General features: G+C 39.7%; 1 protein-coding gene across 1 annotated transcript in view; it reads left to right on the plus strand.

The window, feature by feature from the left end:
* Nucleotides 1-18,676, plus strand: part of ABLIM1 (actin binding LIM protein 1) — a 243,386-nt gene that overhangs the window by 213,228 nt on the left and 11,482 nt on the right. Inside the window, exons 13-18 of the mRNA XM_042456481.1 lie at nt 175-279; nt 3,640-3,687; nt 8,884-9,030; nt 13,405-13,496; nt 13,598-13,694; nt 18,498-18,608. Coding sequence (XP_042312415.1) covers nt 175-279; nt 3,640-3,687; nt 8,884-9,030; nt 13,405-13,496; nt 13,598-13,694; nt 18,498-18,608 — 600 coding nt within the window. The remainder of the gene's footprint in view (nt 1-174; nt 280-3,639; nt 3,688-8,883; nt 9,031-13,404; nt 13,497-13,597; nt 13,695-18,497; nt 18,609-18,676) is intronic.

Raw genomic sequence — 18,676 nt, forward strand, 5'->3', positions numbered from 1 at the left:
ACTTGCAGTGCCTTCCAGTGCTAGCCATATTTCTTGACTCTCAATTTTTCATTTTCTTTTCCTTCCTGTTTTTACTTTTCCACCGTCTTCCCATTGGGTTTGGAATTATGCCTGCTTTTTTACTGCTGTTTTTGTTTTTGTTTTTGTTTTTGTTTTTCATTCTCCTCATTGGAGGCAATGAGCCGTCCAGCGGTCGGAACTCCCCTGCCCCTTATCGGCCAGACAGCCGCCCTCTAACACCAACTTACGCTCAGGCCCCTAAACATTTCCATGTTCCAGGTAGGAGCTGGCACTGTGTGTATTGGTGTCCTGTCATAGTGTAGACTGTAGCTTTTGTAATCTTTGTCTTGTCTCCATTATTTCATGCTTTTGGTTTCTACTTATTTTTAAATGTAGAGCACATCATAAACTGCATTGAAATGCAGGGCTTAATGGTTCATTTTTGACATGAATTAGAAAACATTGGCTGTAGAGAAATTTTTAAGGCATGATTCCCCCCCCCCCCCCCTTTAGAGAAATAGGAAGACAAGGATACCCTTGGGTTGGTGGAAGCATAATTCAGGTCTCTTGCCTACATCAGAGTAACATTATAGACTTCTCATCTATTAGCCACAGTTCTGTCACAGTTTTTTTGTTGTTGAAAAAACAAGGTTCAAATTACACACAGATGTTCTTACTCAGATGTAAGTCTCACTGAACTCAGTGGGACTGCTGAGTAAAAAGTTTCAGAATTGCACTGTCAAGCACTTAGCCATTGCTTTGTCCTTCTGGAACAAGAAATGTGCTATTCTGTTTGCAGTAACATTGCTCAGACAGATAATGTATAGTGATATTCCTTGATAAACCACATTGGAAATCCATAGTCTGTGTAGACAAATGTGTGAAGAGGTTCATAAGCTTACATATTTTCATCACACAAATTAATAGTCATCTTCACTTCATCTGCTTCATTTCCATACACTGGGGAGTAATTAACATTTTTTGTTATTTCTGTTGAATTCTCTTGGAGTCCACATTCTGTTAGCAGGAGCAAAACCTTTGTGGATAGAGCATACACATGCACATATCCTTTCACCTGTGCACACATCCATATTCACAGATTCATTACCATCCACAGTGTTGTCCTGGTCTTGCTTTCACATTCTCTTCTGCAAAAGTAAGGAGAATGAAAGAGAGGAACACACCCATAGCCACATAGAAACCAGAAGCAGGCTAGCAGGCAAGCATCAGATTTTTGTTCATGTAGATGTACTGGCCTGTCTACCTCTCTTGGTCAGCATCTCTCTTTTTCTTTTGACTACCTGTTTCCCAAAAGAGGCAGTAGCAGACTTAGGGCTGCCCCTTTGAGTGCTGGATTAGGGCCGCAGAAACCACACGCTGTGGCCCCAATACCACTATTTGCTGGCTCAAAAAGAGGTGGCATAATGCCGCTCTTTTTTGAGATGGCAAAAGGGTGACCTTTATGTCATCGCTGCAGCTTTGCAGCACTCGGGTGGTGGGTGGTGTCTAAACACCACGCCACTGGAACCCCGTGAAGCCAGCTCCTGTGTGGGCAGGCGGGGGCTTCTGGGCAATGTCAATGCACATGTCATGCGCATACCATGCCCCCACACGACCCACAAGGTGGCTTTGGGTGCCAGTCTGTACCAGCCCTAAGTGTTGGAGTACAATGTTCTCCATTGTACAATGTTCATAGTATCTTTACCTTCATGGTAGCTTTACTATGTGTCTCTCTCAGAGAAAACCCTGAAAGATAAGCTTATGCTTTATATATACTTTATATACTTTCACCCATTACATTCACTCTCACAGTCTTTTCTACTTCCCATAGGATGCAATTTCCATAGATGCTGCTGCCAGGACAGCTAAAGGGAATATGGTCTAAAGGAGGGGTGTGGATTTAAGAATATCCCACTATCCAGACAAAGAGGGCTAAGGGACACATTCAAATTATTCTTTCATGCTACTATATACTACTATATACTTTGAATAGTCAAGGAGTTTTTTGGACCTCCCCTAAGTAGTACTTCATGAAGTTCAGTTGGATGTATAGCATGTTCTGCTTTTTCAATACTGTCTGCTGCTAATGCTGCTGACAAACATTTTCTAAATTTGCCTAAGGCTAAAACCTGCTTCTTAAAATCTATCTGCTTCTTATTCCCAATACAAACAATTGCATAAATGCACACAATTTAATTTTTGGGTGGGAAAAATGAATAGTGCATAGATTAGTGTGTGTAGTGTTAAGTCTTGCAACAGGCAAGAAGGAACGTTTTCACAAGTTTTCTTCGTGCTGGGCAAGGTTATGTGAGTTTGGCAATATTTTCCAGTCATTTTTCACATTCCTGGACTTTTTTCATATTTGTGAAATAAATCATTATGTTTTGAATAAGAACATGATATTTTGCACAACAAACAACACTTTTTGTACAAAATACATTGTTTGAGTGAAAGAAAGAGGGAAAGGGCAAGTTTGTCTTTTTGTTGTCATAGAGAAGGAAAAATCACAGAAGTTTACAGGGGTTTTTTGATGATGCATCTTGAATATTCCTTACAACTCTCTACTCAAAGTACAAATATCTACGCTTTGTATTCTGAGACTATAATCCCAAGCACACTCACATGGAACTAGATCCCACACTGAACACAATGGCACCTACTTCTGTATATACAGAATATGCATAGGATTGAGCTGTTAAACTGATTCAATTGCATTCACATTTTGCTCTGATAACTTGATTAAACTAGATGAGAAAGTAACTTAAACCAAATGATAGTTCATGGTTTTTATATCTTTTATTTTTACAGTACTTCAGGTATATCCTCTAATAATTTTGTTTGTGTTGTCATGTTAATTCTCAGTGGCTTGCATTTTTGTATATGAGAGGAACATGAACCTTTCTTTCATAGTGTATTGAGACACATTTTAAAAAGGAAATTGATCCTCTGTAAGACATGACTAGAGAAATATTATGCTAGGGTTTGAGACTTTGAAAACAACTATATGCCATAAAATGCTTCAATAACATTCCATGCTCTTGTTGGTGTCAGAATTAGCACCAAACAAACTGGCATGATATAAAACATACTGAGGGCTCACCATAATGTTGAAGAAGATGGCTGTGCTTCAACATGGCAGATTTAAAAGAAGAGTGTTCTGAAGCCTTTACTGTACATACACCTCATTGCTATGTGAAATGGCTGTAGTTCCAAGAGAAATTGAGTAGTTCTTGCCCAATTTCTCTGTTGCTGTTGTGGGGCTGTGTTCTCCATCAAATTGCTCATGCCTCCAATTCTGGCTAATCTCCTTTCTTACATTTCCACGGAAGTGTTTTCCCCACTAATTACTAAAAAAATTAAGTTGAAATAGCTCATACCTTAGCTACATCACCATGTTGCCAATGATACATGCTAGAGATTTTATGTCATCTGTCTGTTGTATTTTATCCATCTGTTTTATGTCTTGTTTCCATCAGAAAATTACCTCTTTTGTGTGATACTCAAGTTAGCTTTCTGGATTTGTATGCCAAATCCTTGGTTTGGAACATTTGTTAATTTGATATTTGGCTTCTTCCCCTTCCCCAAAAAATAACTGGAGATGTCAAAATATTTATAAGCTTCTGCTTCTTATTTTTACAGATCAAGGCATGAATATTTATAGAAAACCACCTATCTACAAACAGCATGGTAAACCTTATTCTTTCTGTCTTCCAAATGGGACAATCTAATACATTGAATAGCTGCATGGTACAACTGTAGACTTATGCAGCAGCACTAAGCATTCGTTTTAAAACTTTCTAACATTAGCTTGTTATTGCCTGCTTTTTGAAGTTATTGCCATTTGAGTTTCATATTACAGTATATTCCAAGTAGAATGTTTTCAAAAGGTGAAAATGTGATATGCCTCACTGCCTTGACTCTTATGCAAGGCTTGTAAAGTATGGGGATCTTATCATTTTTACATTATACCTGCTTGTCAGCTAGTGTACCGGTATGTCTTTTTAGCCTTTGTTTCAGTCCTTCCTTTATTTCATTTCTAAGTCAAAACAGGATAGTTATTTTTAAAGTAAAAGCCCAGTATTCCAAATGTGCTTTTTGAAAAGTTGAAGACTGTGTATCTCTTGGGAAATGTCACCACCAGTTCAGACACAGATAGTAATAATATGTTTCTTGATCAGTAATGAAACTGTGAGTTAGTAGTGAGGCCAATAAGACTGTTCCTTAAAGAAGGCATCCAAGTATCATAAATAAAAAGGACTTCTGCACTTTGTGACAACATTTTTTTTATTAAGAGCACATGTTTTACTTTCATCCTCATGCTGTGCTCCTACCATGCTTCCACTATGCAGTCATAAAGATCCACAGATACCATGGAGGCTTTTTCCTTGGACATATCACTTGCTGTATCAGAGCCTATGGACATAAGCATAATGCCCAGATGATTCTCCTATTAGTGATGCTTTCCTGTAAGTCCTATTCATGGAATTGCATTCAGATGTGTTTCTTCTACATCTGTATGGGCGGTGTAATTGGATATACATCTGAATGGACTATACCTTGAAACCAAAGTAGAAAGGATCAAGCTCCCAATATTCTTGAAGTAATATTTTTTGTGGATCTTGTTGGTTGAATTGGGGCACATGACTTGCATTATAGCCCAGTTGCTTTGGCTGGAAACCACCAAGTTTAGCAGAGGATTTCAGGTTCTGAAGAGAACTACAGTCCTTGAGCCAGGAAGCATCTGGTTTACACTTAAACTGGAGGAACACATCTCCTTCTCCACAGTATAAAATATTCTGTCTGGGGACCTTGTGATAAAGGACACTTTCAGAAGAGTACAAGTATACCTCAGTTAATGAAGGAAATGTATTCCTAAGTATTACATCTTTAACACAAACTTGGTGTTTGTGGTGACAGAAATACCGTGGAAAGATAGGTTTCTATACCACAGAAAAGGTCAACATGGGTCAACAAACTTTTTATCCAAAACTAACAACATGCACATGTCAAATGAAGCACCCAGGTCAAGTAAGCCTTCCATAAGTGATCAAAAATATTTCAACTTTCTAGAGGACACTTGAAAGCTTCTTCTAAAATGCTTCAAGGTGTGTATATATATTCTTTCATCATCCTCCACCTTTCTTACAATTTCTGTTTCAGTGGCCAAACTTATAGATCTGTGCTCTTAAAATAAAACATAGTGGGGGGGGGATGTTAAGGGTGTTTTCTCTCTCTTACCTTTCATGCATGCTCAGTAAAGAATTCTGGAGAGAGCTGCTGCATGTGTCTGCCTGTAACAGGCAAGGTATACAACTACAATAGGATTGTCTAGAGTAAAATTCCACTTTTCCCCACCTCAAACTTCATTGTATTATTTACTGTAAACATGCTGCTTCAACCTGACACTAAAAATCTGTGTTTTTCCAGCCCTTTCAATGCTGATACTGCTAAAAACTTTCCAGCTAGACAGTGGATGAGGAAAGGGGAGCTGGATGGGCGTTAAAAGATGTTGTAAAAATGAGTTTCTTTGTCAGAGGCTTTGTTAACTGAGGTATGCCTGTATCCTTGTTAGTCAAATTTCCACATCACTTAAATTCTCCCAACTGTACCCCAGGTCAGCTGGGAGTTCACACCTGTAAACTAGTCTCAGTTTCCACAGCCAGAGTAAGGATGACGACAGTGTGTATGACCCGATTGGTCTGGAAGAGCATTACCGTATTTGAAAAGAAAAGAAAAAAAATCCACATCTTTTTCCACTATTCAACCAGCAATAATCCTAATTCATGCTATTAAGGCTGCTTTGCAAGCCAGCTTCATTTCCACTTTGTCTTACTGTGCTTGACTGAACTGAAGTAAAACTGATAAGAATCTTCTTTTTGTGCTGGAACAAAGCCCTGGAATGTCTGAAAAGCCACAGGAAGTGCAGGTCAAGTGCCTTTCTCTCCCTGCTGAGTAACCATACTTCCCAAATGCCCAGCGTAAAGTAAAAACTTCTGAGTGGAATGCATGTCTTTGTAAGAGGCTTAATCTCCAGCAGCTCTCATTTTCGAAATTAAGCGCCAATAGTGGAGTGTTCACTATCAGGAGAAACCTCTTCTTTTAACAGCAAAGGTATCCAGAAATTGCAGTTATGGCTTTTCAGTATGTACCCTTTGAAGATTGACGTGGAAACAAAAATACTGGGACAAGTGGAGTCACTGGCAAGTTTCAGAGAACAATATAAAGTAAGGTTAGGTTGCTTGAGGGCTCATACCTATCATAGACTGGTGTTAGAAATAGTATTTTACCATTTTTATTTAATTTTTAACCATAACATTTAATTTTTTTCTTAACAATATTTTTATTTCTTTATGATTTTTATTGTGTCTACTCACCTCCCATTAACATGTGAATGTTTCCCCACTGACTTCATCCATTCTGATACGTAAGTATTGTTTGAAATCAAGCTTTTGTAGTCCCCTGAGCAGTGAGACAAGGTAGTCTCTCTTTTCCCCCTGAAGGTTTACAGTTTATCAAGAGCTTCTCATATATTCCTTGTGGAATGAAAGAGAGCAGCCAGAGGGTACTTTGTGAAATGCTTGTACAGCTTCCATTTAAACCCTTGCAGGAGAAATTTCTAACTGATTTTAAACAATAGCCATTACAATTTATACACAAGAGTGTATAAACTTTCCCACAGAGTCAATAAATGCACATTTGTTTCTCATTTGCTTTGCCTCAAAACATGTTATCATCACTCAGTCAGTAGCTGGGAAAATGCAAGGCTTCTCTCCCAGATAGCAGATAAATCACTATTGTGATTTCTGCAGAGCTGATGCAGTGCCACTAGTATTATCAGATATTGCTTGTAAGAGGGCAAAATGGGACTGTGGAAGAGGGGTGAGGATGAGGGAGTGGGACAGTGTAGCCCTCCCTCCCTCCTGGAGTATGCAAACTGAACGTGACAACTACATAGAGATGCCTCCGTACATGTGTCTAGAAACTCTACAGTCAGGAATATTACACACTTGGGGATCATCAGTGTGTAAGGCACCTGCACACATACAATTGGCACTGTGGACACACCCTTTTGTAGATGGAAGCTGAATGTCCATGTGTCACATATGTTCATGCACACATATGGAGAAGAGGGATAGTCTGTTGTTGTTCCTTGCCTTAGTCCATATGGAGAGGTAGGAAATAAATAAATAAATGTTCCTCCTCCTTATTTTAATAATAAAAATAATAAAAGTTTATTATTATAAATTATAATTTATATCATAATAAATTATAATTTATTATTGTAATAGTTTACATTTAAAGACAAAAAAAATACAAGAGCTCACCCACAGCCCATGCTGTCTTGTTAACTTAAAAATTTTAATTTTTCAAGAGTCTTCACTTTTTAGCAAGCATGTGCCGTTAACCATCATAGTTAACATGGAGTTGACTCTCTTGCACTATGTCAGAACAGCAGCATTACCCTTCCCGTTTTGTGAACATAATCTAATTCTTGGTGGTTTTATTTTATCTACTTTTGTGCTGGAGAACTGCTCTTTCAATCCATTATGCGCTATTATTATACTTGGACCACTTTCACATAGTAGCTGTATCCATGTGCAGAAGTAAATTTCAAAGATACCCAGTGAGTGCTTTTAACTAAAATAAAATTTAGTTAATTGTCCTCTAATTAACCCAGCTACTGATTTGTAATGATGAAAAACATATTTAATAAATTTGATCAGGAAATTAGATTACACAGCAAATTAAGGTTTTGATTATTAATAAAGTATAAATTGCACTGCAGAAATTGTGTTAGATTGTCATACAACTGGCCCCAATTCAGTAAAACACTACTGAAATATTCCTATCTTTGTGCATTTTTGTAGCACATCAGTGAACCTCCCCCCCCCCCTTTTTTTTTTTTTTTACTTAAAGGCTGATGCTTTTTAAAAAAAACTGCCAATGAATGTTTCTGCTGTTCCAGTGAGCATGCTCTCTTTCCAGCAAAGGTGCATACAGATGTAGCATTATTTGAATCACAGAGAAATCTACTCACTGTGTGCTGTTCATATAAATCTCCTCTCCCATGCACCCACTGTTAGGCTTAAAGCATTTTGGAAATTATTTTAAACTACTGCCTTTTTATTGTTCTTTTGCTTTTGCAAATAAGACAACTGATTAGCATTTAAATCTGAGATGGAAGAAGGCCCGTTTTTTTTCTTGTCAAGTGTCACATTCCATTAGGGATAATCTCATAGGGTCCACATGCCAGGGGTGGTTGAGGTTAGAGCCAGTGATGAGCTAAACCACCTCCCTCAACTCTCAGCTGCTCCCTCTCTCCACTCCCTATCTTCTCTCGCTCTTCCTAACATCCCCCCTTCCTCTCTGACTATCATATTACTTGTGCAGATATCTGAAATGATTGTATGCAAAAGATTTTTGCAATTAAGACCAGGATATACCAAATTTATACCAAAGGCCATTGCCCATCCCTTTTTAAATGAATAAATGTAGAAAATGGGTGAGAGACTGGCAAAACTCATTGTTTGAATTTCTGCTTATAGATTATTTACACTATGAAGGCAGGGGAAAGTCAGCACCAGTCCATAAGAGAAAATACTCTATGACTCCTAATGTATTGCTACATTTGTATGCACCTAATAAATGTGCAGTTGTAAAGAAATTCAGGATTTGAAGCAGACATTGAGACTTCAAATTTGTTCTCAAGATGTTAAGGGGTGGGTTTCATCTGTTGCTAGATCAGGACATGAGAAACTTTAAACACACTGTTGAATGTATGAATTGTAACAGAATCTGAAGTAGAAAAGAACCATAGCATTGATGTAGCCTATAACATAGAAATTTAATTTGATAGTCTAAGTTCCCCTGATTGCCATCTAGATGCAGCTGCTCTGGCAGCCCAGAACAAGCCTTCTGATGAGATCATCAAGTCCTCCAAGTTTCCAGCAGCCCATGCTCCAGCACCCAACGAGATTCCAAAGATTGAGACAGAATACTGGCCAGGTCCTCCCTCCCTTGCGGCTGTAGGTATGGAATAAGATATGCTGGCAAAACCAAACATACAACTTCCTACTGCCTATAAGTCTAGAATGATTTTAATGCTGGGTGTTGACCTTTTCTGCACCTGGACCTTAAAAGTTGTATGGGTGCTACACTAAATATATAGTTCACAGTACTATGAAGGGGAAAGGATGCTCCTAGGAAATCCCGTACCATTTATAACCTCAAAACAGCCACTGGGATTTCAAAACTCTAAAGTCTACATTTGAAAAGATACACGCTTTCCCCATTAGCACATATTCTTCACTTTAAATCAATTAGACTTACTAATAGTTCAGGATTGACACAAATCTGTGTTCCCAGATGTCACATTTAAGAAGCTTTTAGCCCAAGCCCCAGATACCTTCTGGATTCAGAAAGCTTAAATTTGGATTTGAGGTAGAACTCTTTCTGAGAAGGAACATATGAGAACAGTATGGATAGATCAGTATGCATGACCTAAGACTCCTGTGATACAAGTACTGCCAGGATCTTAGCTAAGGATATAAGAATGCCTCAATTAGAAACCAATTCCTGGTAACGTTACTGTAATACCTTGACCAATGCCAATGAACTTTGACAGCAAAGATCGTGCGTGCCAGCAAGTGAAACAGACGAGGGAGAAACAGACAACAGGTAAAGAGCTGCTTGCTGCGCGCCCTTTGCTCACGTGGGCTGCAGCAACCACACTCCACATGCCCAACCCGGCAAAAAGAGCAGCAGAAAGTCACTGCTTTTTTCTGCGGGAAGGAAGAGTCTTTGCTGCCATCACTTTTTTACAGCGTTTCTTTTGCACACGTTGTGTTTATGTGCTCTGCTGAAATGCATGGATCTGTCCGCATGTACGTCGGCCGAATCTTCCCTGGGGACTGGGCGGCTGCTGTCTGAATGCCATGCCATGCCCCCCAGTCCTCCAGGAGCTGCGGGCTTTTTGGTTGTCTGTTTCACCCCCCCTGAGTCCGCCCTTTGAAAACATTTTTTAAAGAACAAATATACACCTAAAGCACAGTCTGGTTTTAAGGCCAAGCGGTGCGATGAAATTCTGCAGTCTTGGCTATTCACTGGAAGCTCTCTGTGGATGGAGCCAGCCTGGTTTTGAGAGAGATCATAGCTAGGATGTCTTGTATAGTCACCAGCTTAGCTTCTGTGGGACATGCCAAAGGTCTTCTATTGAGAATAGCACCATTTCAGGCAGGCATCCCTCCAGCCATCCCCCACACACACTTTATTTTTTATGTCTGAGAACTGGTAGAGCCAAACTAGCATTAGGAACAATGAGGCAAGTAGCTCTGCCAATGAAAATTAAAGATGGTCTCTTTAATTAATACATTGATTTCCATATTGGTACAGCATCTTCCAGAGCTAACATCCAGCTTCTTGTTGCTATGCGGCCTGACTGTCTGCCTAGTTGCTTTCCCCCAAGTCCCTGTCTCAGTGATTAGACAGAGAAGCAGCACAATTTTCATCAGGCAGCATTCAAAAGCATGCATCGCTCTGCATATGTAATATACATTGCTGTTTAATGCATGCCATTGTTGGCATAAACGTTGAGCAGCGCAGCTAACTGGACTGGGAAGCAATCAGCAAGATGTTGGGAACAGAAACTGTGTATACCATACAACCTGTCCTGCATCCCCTAAGTTTGCCCAATGTCAACCAATTCATTTACTAGTCCAATCAGGTTCTGCATGTGGAACCGAAATATCTTGAGATGACCATCTTGTCATCATATCTTGCCCACCATATAGTTAGGATTTGTGATGGGCAATCATGAACATAAAAGACTTTTAATGAAGGTAAGTAGTGAAGCATATTAAATTTACACAACTTCCTTAAGACATTTGTGGTAGTGAAGCATATTAAATTTACACAACTTGCCTTAGAACATTTTTTTATCACTCATTCTGTTTCTTGTCCTTTTATAAAATCTTGTTTTAAGCCCCCGTTTGTGTGTCCTGTCATCTCCTTTTTCCCCATGTTTATCCAGGACCTAGGATATTACACTCAGGTCCAAATGCGCCTCAGTCAGTAGGTGTACAAGACATTCAAAACTCAGGAGGTTGTGGAACAGCGTTTATTTATAGAGTATATTCAGGCAGAATGTATAAGGAAAAGTAGTGGACCTTTTTTATCAGCTTGGAGCAGTGGAAAGAAGGATTACATATGTATACATTTCCCCACTAGAAACCTAATCCAAAACTGATCCTCTCTTCCTGAACATGTTTCAAACTCGTGTGTTGTAGGGACCCAACTCATGTGCATTGAAAAGCGGATCAAGAAGCAAGGAGCTCGGCGGAAAAAGCATTGGGCAGTTGAGTGCATACAGTCAACTCAAAGAGTGGAGTGTGTACAGCTCCTGTGCTTCATTCTGAAAAATGGAGGGGGAGCCTCTTTTCCTTACTAAAATAAAGCCATGATGTTTACATGTATTACATGTTTGTCTACTCCCTCCTCATATTCAGTGCTCCCTCTTCATACAGTATATGCTTGTTTTCATTTGTAGTATTCTTTATTTTCCCATTATTTATCTCAGCCCTTCCCATTAAATTCTTCCATATACCGTTTATACAGGTGAAATGACATTTATCCTGTTACAATTTATCATTTATTACATTCAGTGTGACTTCCTCCCAGGCCGAACTTAAAAAGTTACTTTTAAGAAGATGATTATAAAACATGCTGAACCATTGATAGCTGAACAAGGGTGGGTGATCCTGTGAAACCCATGATATAATTCATTCATCTTAAGAGTAACATTCTAAGCTGTGCTCTCCGATAAGCATGATAGGATTGCAGCATGAAACTGGGATATAATGACATGATCATGAGCAAAATATGATTCCAAAAGAACCAGTCTGCTACGTGTTTCCAAAGGTTTGATCCTTTTATTGATTTAGGAATTTTGCTGTTGAAGTACGGTTCTTGCACATTCTTGCGAGGATAGATTGTTTGCCTCTGCCTTGCTTTGTGCTGGAGACAGTGGAATGGGAACTGATATGATTAAATCCCCGCTTCCATTGCTAGTCGATGTTGCCTTGACTATGTCGAAACCTCAGGTCTCAAAAGCTTTTACTAAAAGACCCATTGTGGAAACCATCTTGTCCCATTCTTTGTGGTGTTGTTTTAATTATTACATGGGCTTGGATCCAATGGGCCTTTCTGTAAGGGAAGATCATTTCTCTCAAAGAAAGCTGTTTCCCCCCACTGTGCACCTGCCTTTGTGAGAAGAAGAGATTGAATTCCCATGCAGTGTTTCTGTTTAGTACAAATCATGTGCCATATCTTTCACAAGCTGTAAATTCTCATCATTTTATTTTGTGCTAAGTCCAACTTGTGCAAAGTCTTCTACTCATTCTTACACAACAATTTGAAAAAGCATACCCACTTCCTGGAATGACTTCCCTCGTACATCCCTGGATTCAACCTACAGGCTGTGAGATTCACTTTTCAGCTGTGAAAAAGAGCTCATTCATACAGTGGTCACTAGGATAATTTCTCTACAAAGAATACAGTATTACAAATACCGACTCAAAAGATCTATGTTCTCTGCATGTTACAATCCACAAGAACCGCCGCTTAGCAACCTTGCCAACAAACAATTTTTGAAAGGTTTGGTTTCCAGCACACAAACATTTATGCATAGCTTTTCTGGTTAAATAAACCAGAAACTCCAGTTGGGAGCCACAGTATTTAAAGCATATACAGTCGGCCCTTCTTATACACAGATTTTTTATGCACGGATTCAAGCATACGCGGTTTGAAAATGTTCCAAAAAAGTATAAATTTAAAATATCAAACCTTGATTTTCCATTTTTTAATAAGGGACACCATTTTGCTATGTCATTATATTTAATGGGAATTGAGCATACACGGATTTTGTTATACATGGGGGATCTTGGAACCAAACCCCAGCGTATAACAAGGGTCCACTGTACAAGGAAGCAGGAGTTGGGGTTCTCATGCCAGTAGGGTGGTGAATGTGCTCCAGCTTTTAAATGAGCTATCCAAGGTCCTGGATCCATTTTGGGAATAATATTCAGCTTCTTGGATAGCTCCTTTAAAGTTTGGACTAAAACCTGGAACAGATTTTTTTGCCCCATTGACATGGAAACCATTACTGACCACTATTGAAATAAGCCAGTGAGAAGGATTAAAAATTGGAAAGGTGAAAAAGCTGAGAAACTAGAGATGATTATACTAGGATTACTTTGAAACAAAATTGGTGGAATGTTTATATGTTTAGCAAAGTGTTTTGTTTTTTTTATGTAATATGCACATTTTATTAAAACATGGGTGTTAGATGCAAGTCCTATTTACATTCATGCAAGAAGCTTTCTTTGTGCTGTGGTTTTGTGGAAGCAGGTTCTGACATGCGACGCAGATCCACTGGCAGAGATGAAGATCTTGAGGAACTCCAAAGGCGTCGGCAGCTACAGGAGGAACAGCTAATGAAGGTGACTATAACTTTGACGTAACTAATCCATCTATGCCAATGTGAACACAACTCAATTTCATTTTTCTGCCTAACAAAATTATTTTTATTTCTTAAATGCAGCTCAACTCAGGTTTGGGACAGTTGATATTAAAAGAAGAGATGGAAAAAGCAAGGTCATCACTATCTGGCAGTCGTTATGACTCTTCAGTTAATTCATGTAAGCAACAATGTTGGAAAGCATATGTGGTTGGTCTGTAGGAAACAGTGAGTTAGGACTGTGTCATACCTGGGAGTCAATTCCATTGGTCTCAACAGGATTTACTTGAGAATAGACACGTATGGCATTGCACTATAAACTACTTCAATAAGGCCACTGTTAATCTATTCAGCTTTCTCCAACCTGGTATCCTCCAACTGTACCATATTACAGCTCCCATCACCAAGATGGGTAGGGATGGTGACAGTAGTAGTCATACACATTTGGAGAGTCCTGGTCCATTCTCTTTGCATAAAACATGTGATGTGAATGATGCCACTATTATAAATATAAATGTTTTCTCACTAAATTGTCTACTTTCTATTGTCTGCTCTCTGACTGTTGCTCCCCAGGACATTCTCAGAATTTCTTGAGCAACAATGAAAGATTCCAGAGCCAAGGCTCTTGGCACATAATACATTACATCCCCCATTTTTGTGGGTGATACGTTCCAGGATTTTGCGTGGATATGTGAAACTGTAATAGTGAAGCCTACTGTATATACTCAGCTATAAGTTGAAAAAAAATATGCCCAAAAGTTGACCCTAGAATCCTGGGTCAACTAACATACGGGTCAGTACAGTAATACTGCTTAGAAAGGAGAACTCTGCCCTGATGCCCCACTCTCTATACCTGGCAGTGATGCCTGAAAGAACTGCAAAGGCAGAGGTGTGTGTATGTGTGTGAAAGAGATGATTCCCTTCTCAATCAGATGTTAAAATCTTCCCATCCTCCTCCTCTGCCTCCTCTGGATTTCTCTCATCATGGAACAACCCATTTATCTCCACTTTCTTTTGAATGTTAAAATTTTCTCCTCCAGCACCAGGGAAGTGGTGTTTGTTGGCCAAGAGAAATCCAGAGAGGGAGAAGAATGGAGGGAAGTGGTGTTTTTCTTTTGTTTTCCCTTTACATCATTGGTTAGGTACTCCTAAATTTTACTGTTGACTTATCCACAGTCATGCCACAATCCATGGTTTTGGCCCTAACACTGTCCTTCGACTTATACATGAACTTGACTTATAGTTGAGTATATATGGTATATTTTTGTACTTTGAGTCAAAATAAACCTCCACTCACCTGCTGTCCCTTGGAGAGGAGATTAGCCAAAGGGAACACTTACGTGTTGGGGCACAGTTTGTTATGTTGAGTGCTAGGGCCTACTGGAGGATGAAGAGCCACATAGTGAATGTCTGGGGCTCCAATGTCATGGCTGCGACCACCAGCCATATTCTTTCCTCGCATTTTCATCAGGTGAGACATAGAGGGATGCAGGCAGCACCACCACACAGCTCTTCCTTCCATCCTTCCACTTGTCTTCCTTCTGAACTCCCCAGTGGGGCTTGGTGAGCTGTGCACACCACTCTCTCTCCTCACTGGTCCCCTGGGCAGACACCTTGTGCAGGAGAGAGAGTGTGTACAAGGTGCCACTCTCAGAGGATAGCCTGGATCTCACATTGACAGCCCACACACTGCATGTAGAGTGCCATTGAGGGTGACAAGGAAAAAAGGGGATGCCATTCTGACCTTATGTCACCAGCCACTTTTGCACAGCCATTTGGCCAACAACATCTGTCTTAGCTGTGTCCAGCTTGCCACCACTGCCTCCACCTCTTCCAGTGCATGCTTCTCTGTTGCTTGGGCTGTCTCAGCCAAGATCCTTGAAAGAGCTGCCACTTTCTGCTTTATGCAGTAACCAGCCAGCCAACAGCATCTGCCTTGGCTGCACTTCCTCCCCTGATTCACGCTTCTCAACCTCTTCCTCCGGGTTTCTGTAGAGAGTCCTAGGCTGCAGAGAAATAAAAACTGGAAGAGGAAGAGAAGGTCAGCTGCGCACAGCCAAGGCAGACATTGCAAAGTGGGGGTGGTGGAAAAGCATAAACCAGAGGAAGCAGAGGTATGCCAGGTGCAGCCAAGAGAGATGCTGCTGGCCAGCCAGCTGTGGCACAAAGCAAATGGAACAGTCTGCCCTCATCACCCTCAACAGTACCCTACATGTGGCAGATGGAATATCTATGTGAGATCCGGGGTACCCTATTCAAGTGACAGCTCCTGTGTAAGGTGAGTGCCAGGGACCCAAAAGGATGAAGAGGGGTGCACATAGAGCCTCGTTGGGAGAGGGGCTGGAAACAGCTGGAATTCTGTTTCCCTCTCTCCCTACCTTGCCCAAGGAAAAGATCAGGAAGGATCTTAGGCAGGAGCAGCAACCATGCATCATTGGTAAGTAAAACCATGGGTCCTGGTCCCATGGATATAGGGGGTTGTGCTATATTCAGATGTGAAAATTCCCAAGAAGCCTCTGGACTTCAGGGGAAGCAAGATTATTCTATTTATAACAACACTGATTAATGGGATTAGAAGTGTCAAACTTTTCTGTTCAGTTTATAGATCATCAGGAACATGTACAGTGTGCCCACATTATACGCGGGCGCACCTTACACAGACTCCAGCATACGCTGGAAGCCCGCTCCGTAAGAAGCCTCGGCACATCTGGAAGGGGTAATGGTGTGCACGCCGCCGCATGCACAAGCCCCATTATCTTCAATGGGGCTTGAGCATACACAGAATTCCCTTTATGCGGGGGGGGGGGGGGTGGCAAAACGTATCCCCCACATAAGGGAAGGGCCACTGTATTAGAATATCTCATATTTCCAATTTCTAGATAAACATGGTTCAGGTTAGATAAAAAGTATGCAAAGGGATCTTGTAGCACCTTTGAGACTTAAGTGTATAGAAGAGGTTCACCATGAGCTTTTGTGACTGGTCATACTTCCCTCGATTGCAATGGAGTGAAATGATGCCAGGAAGGGCTTTTAAAATTAGACTGTATGAATACCTATGGAAATGCTTTTATTTCACTCTGTATTTGAGGACCAAGTCTACGAAAGCTTATGCAAAATTATTCTATACAATTAGACTCAAAGGTGCTGCAAGATTGCTTTGCATACTGATATTCCAGACTAACACGGCTATGTCTCTGAAGGCTGGATAAAAAGATCTCATATATTTGAGGAAACAATGTTGGATGAAATCTTAGTTGTTCATGGTATATGTGTCTGCACACACATACCGGTATTTGTTCACATACACAGAAATATGCAGTCAGTTTTAGTTCTTTGTAGGCCTCTTCTACAGTATTTGAATCTTATATATTCACTTTTTGAAATGCATGCATGGCATGATTTTAGTGCTAGCATGTTCCAATATTATATTGTGTTCTACAATGAATTCATGAGTGGAATGTAAATTTCTATCATTTGGATAACCAATACACGTTAAATCTTATGATTTATGTGTTCTTGGGAGAAGGTTGTTACAAGGATGTTGTTTATTATTGATTATATCATTAATTCCTCTTTTTGTTTAATTTTGTCTTATTATTTAAAATATAAGAATATTAAATCAATTAGAATAATGATTAATCAGAGTTTTGAATTTTATGATTAATTCAGACTACATTCTGCAGTGTAGCTGTATCAGATTTTAAAAAAACTACAAGGCTTAAATTAAGGGGGAAATACTGAGTAGCACATTTTATCAGGAACATATTTATGAGATTATTGCTCCCATATGTATTAAGTGACATATAAAATGTGGATCACTGTTGGGTCACAGCAATATTGGTGTTCCTGAAAAAACCAGCAGACTAAGTCATGAAATCCTGATTAAAAAGTGCCATACACCTTGTTGATATTTATGTTTCTCATAGCCTTTTAGCCTTTCCCACATTGAGAGAGGAAGTCAGTCTCAGGGAGCAGGGCAGCACATTCCAAAGTGGTGGATAATAGCAAATTAATGGGTGACTTACCGGGCAGGTCTTTTTGGACAAACTGCAATGCATTCCAGAGAAGAAGCAGAGTTATAATTACTATTTATTTATAAAATAACAACAGCTGTAATAGTTGTGTGTGTGTGTGTGTTTCCTTATAATTAGAGTGTGTGTCCTTGATGCAGACTCCTAAGTTGTATGTTGGGTTGTGTATACACATGCCTCTGCACACACAGAGCTTATTGCCATAACAGTAACAGAGCTATCAAACTATAAAAGATTAAAGAAAATTCTCAACAGGTTTTGATCCCACCCATGCCATATCACCTAGTTGCTTAAAGGCATGAATTCATTTGTTGCAAGGCACTACTTTATTTTATTTCTGCTTCATTCGATTCCCTTGTTGTTAGGAGTACAATTTTCTGCTATGTGTCATGCACATGTGGCATTACTAGCTGGTACTTGCTGCCATATAACATCCTGTAGGCATTATAAAAAGAAGTTAAAAGCTAAAAGAAAGAAAAAAAAGATCCATACAAATTAAATAAATAAATAACGTTCAGAAGCTTATAACACATTGAATGCTACAGCTGTACAGATTGTGTTTGAAAACATATAGATGCAACCTTCAACATATTTCCCAAGGATAATGTCATGGGATTTTTAGCTGATTCATGATACTTTCTGACTTTGATTTTTGATTTAGGTTTTTATTTCAATAACAGTAAAACAATGTGAAGTTGATGGCTTTCATGGCCGGCATCCATAGCTTTTTGTGGGTTTTTCGGGCTATGTGGCCATGTTCTAGAAGAGTTTATTCCTGACATTTTGCCAGCATCTGTGGCTGACATCTTCAGAGAATGCTCTGAAGATGCCAGCTACAGGTGCTGGCGAAACATCAGAAATAAACTCTTCTAGAACATGGCCACATAGCCCGAAAAACCCACAAAAAACAACAGTAAACAGTTTCTTGATTTGTTCTTTTCCTTTGCATTTAGCTCCACGTGCTGCTGCCTCTAAAACCTCTTCCCTCCCTGGCTATGGAAGAAATGGACTTCATAGGGTAAGCAGACAGGGTTTTTTCACTCATAAAAATGCACAGGGTGTTTGTGTTTGCATGTTTATTATTTGCTTGTACAGAGATATGAGAGCTTTTCTGTTACAGATAATTTTTTCT

The sequence above is a fragment of the Sceloporus undulatus genome, chromosome 3 (genome assembly GCF_019175285.1).
Source record: "Sceloporus undulatus isolate JIND9_A2432 ecotype Alabama chromosome 3, SceUnd_v1.1, whole genome shotgun sequence".
Taxonomy (NCBI): Eukaryota; Metazoa; Chordata; class Lepidosauria; order Squamata; family Phrynosomatidae; genus Sceloporus; species Sceloporus undulatus.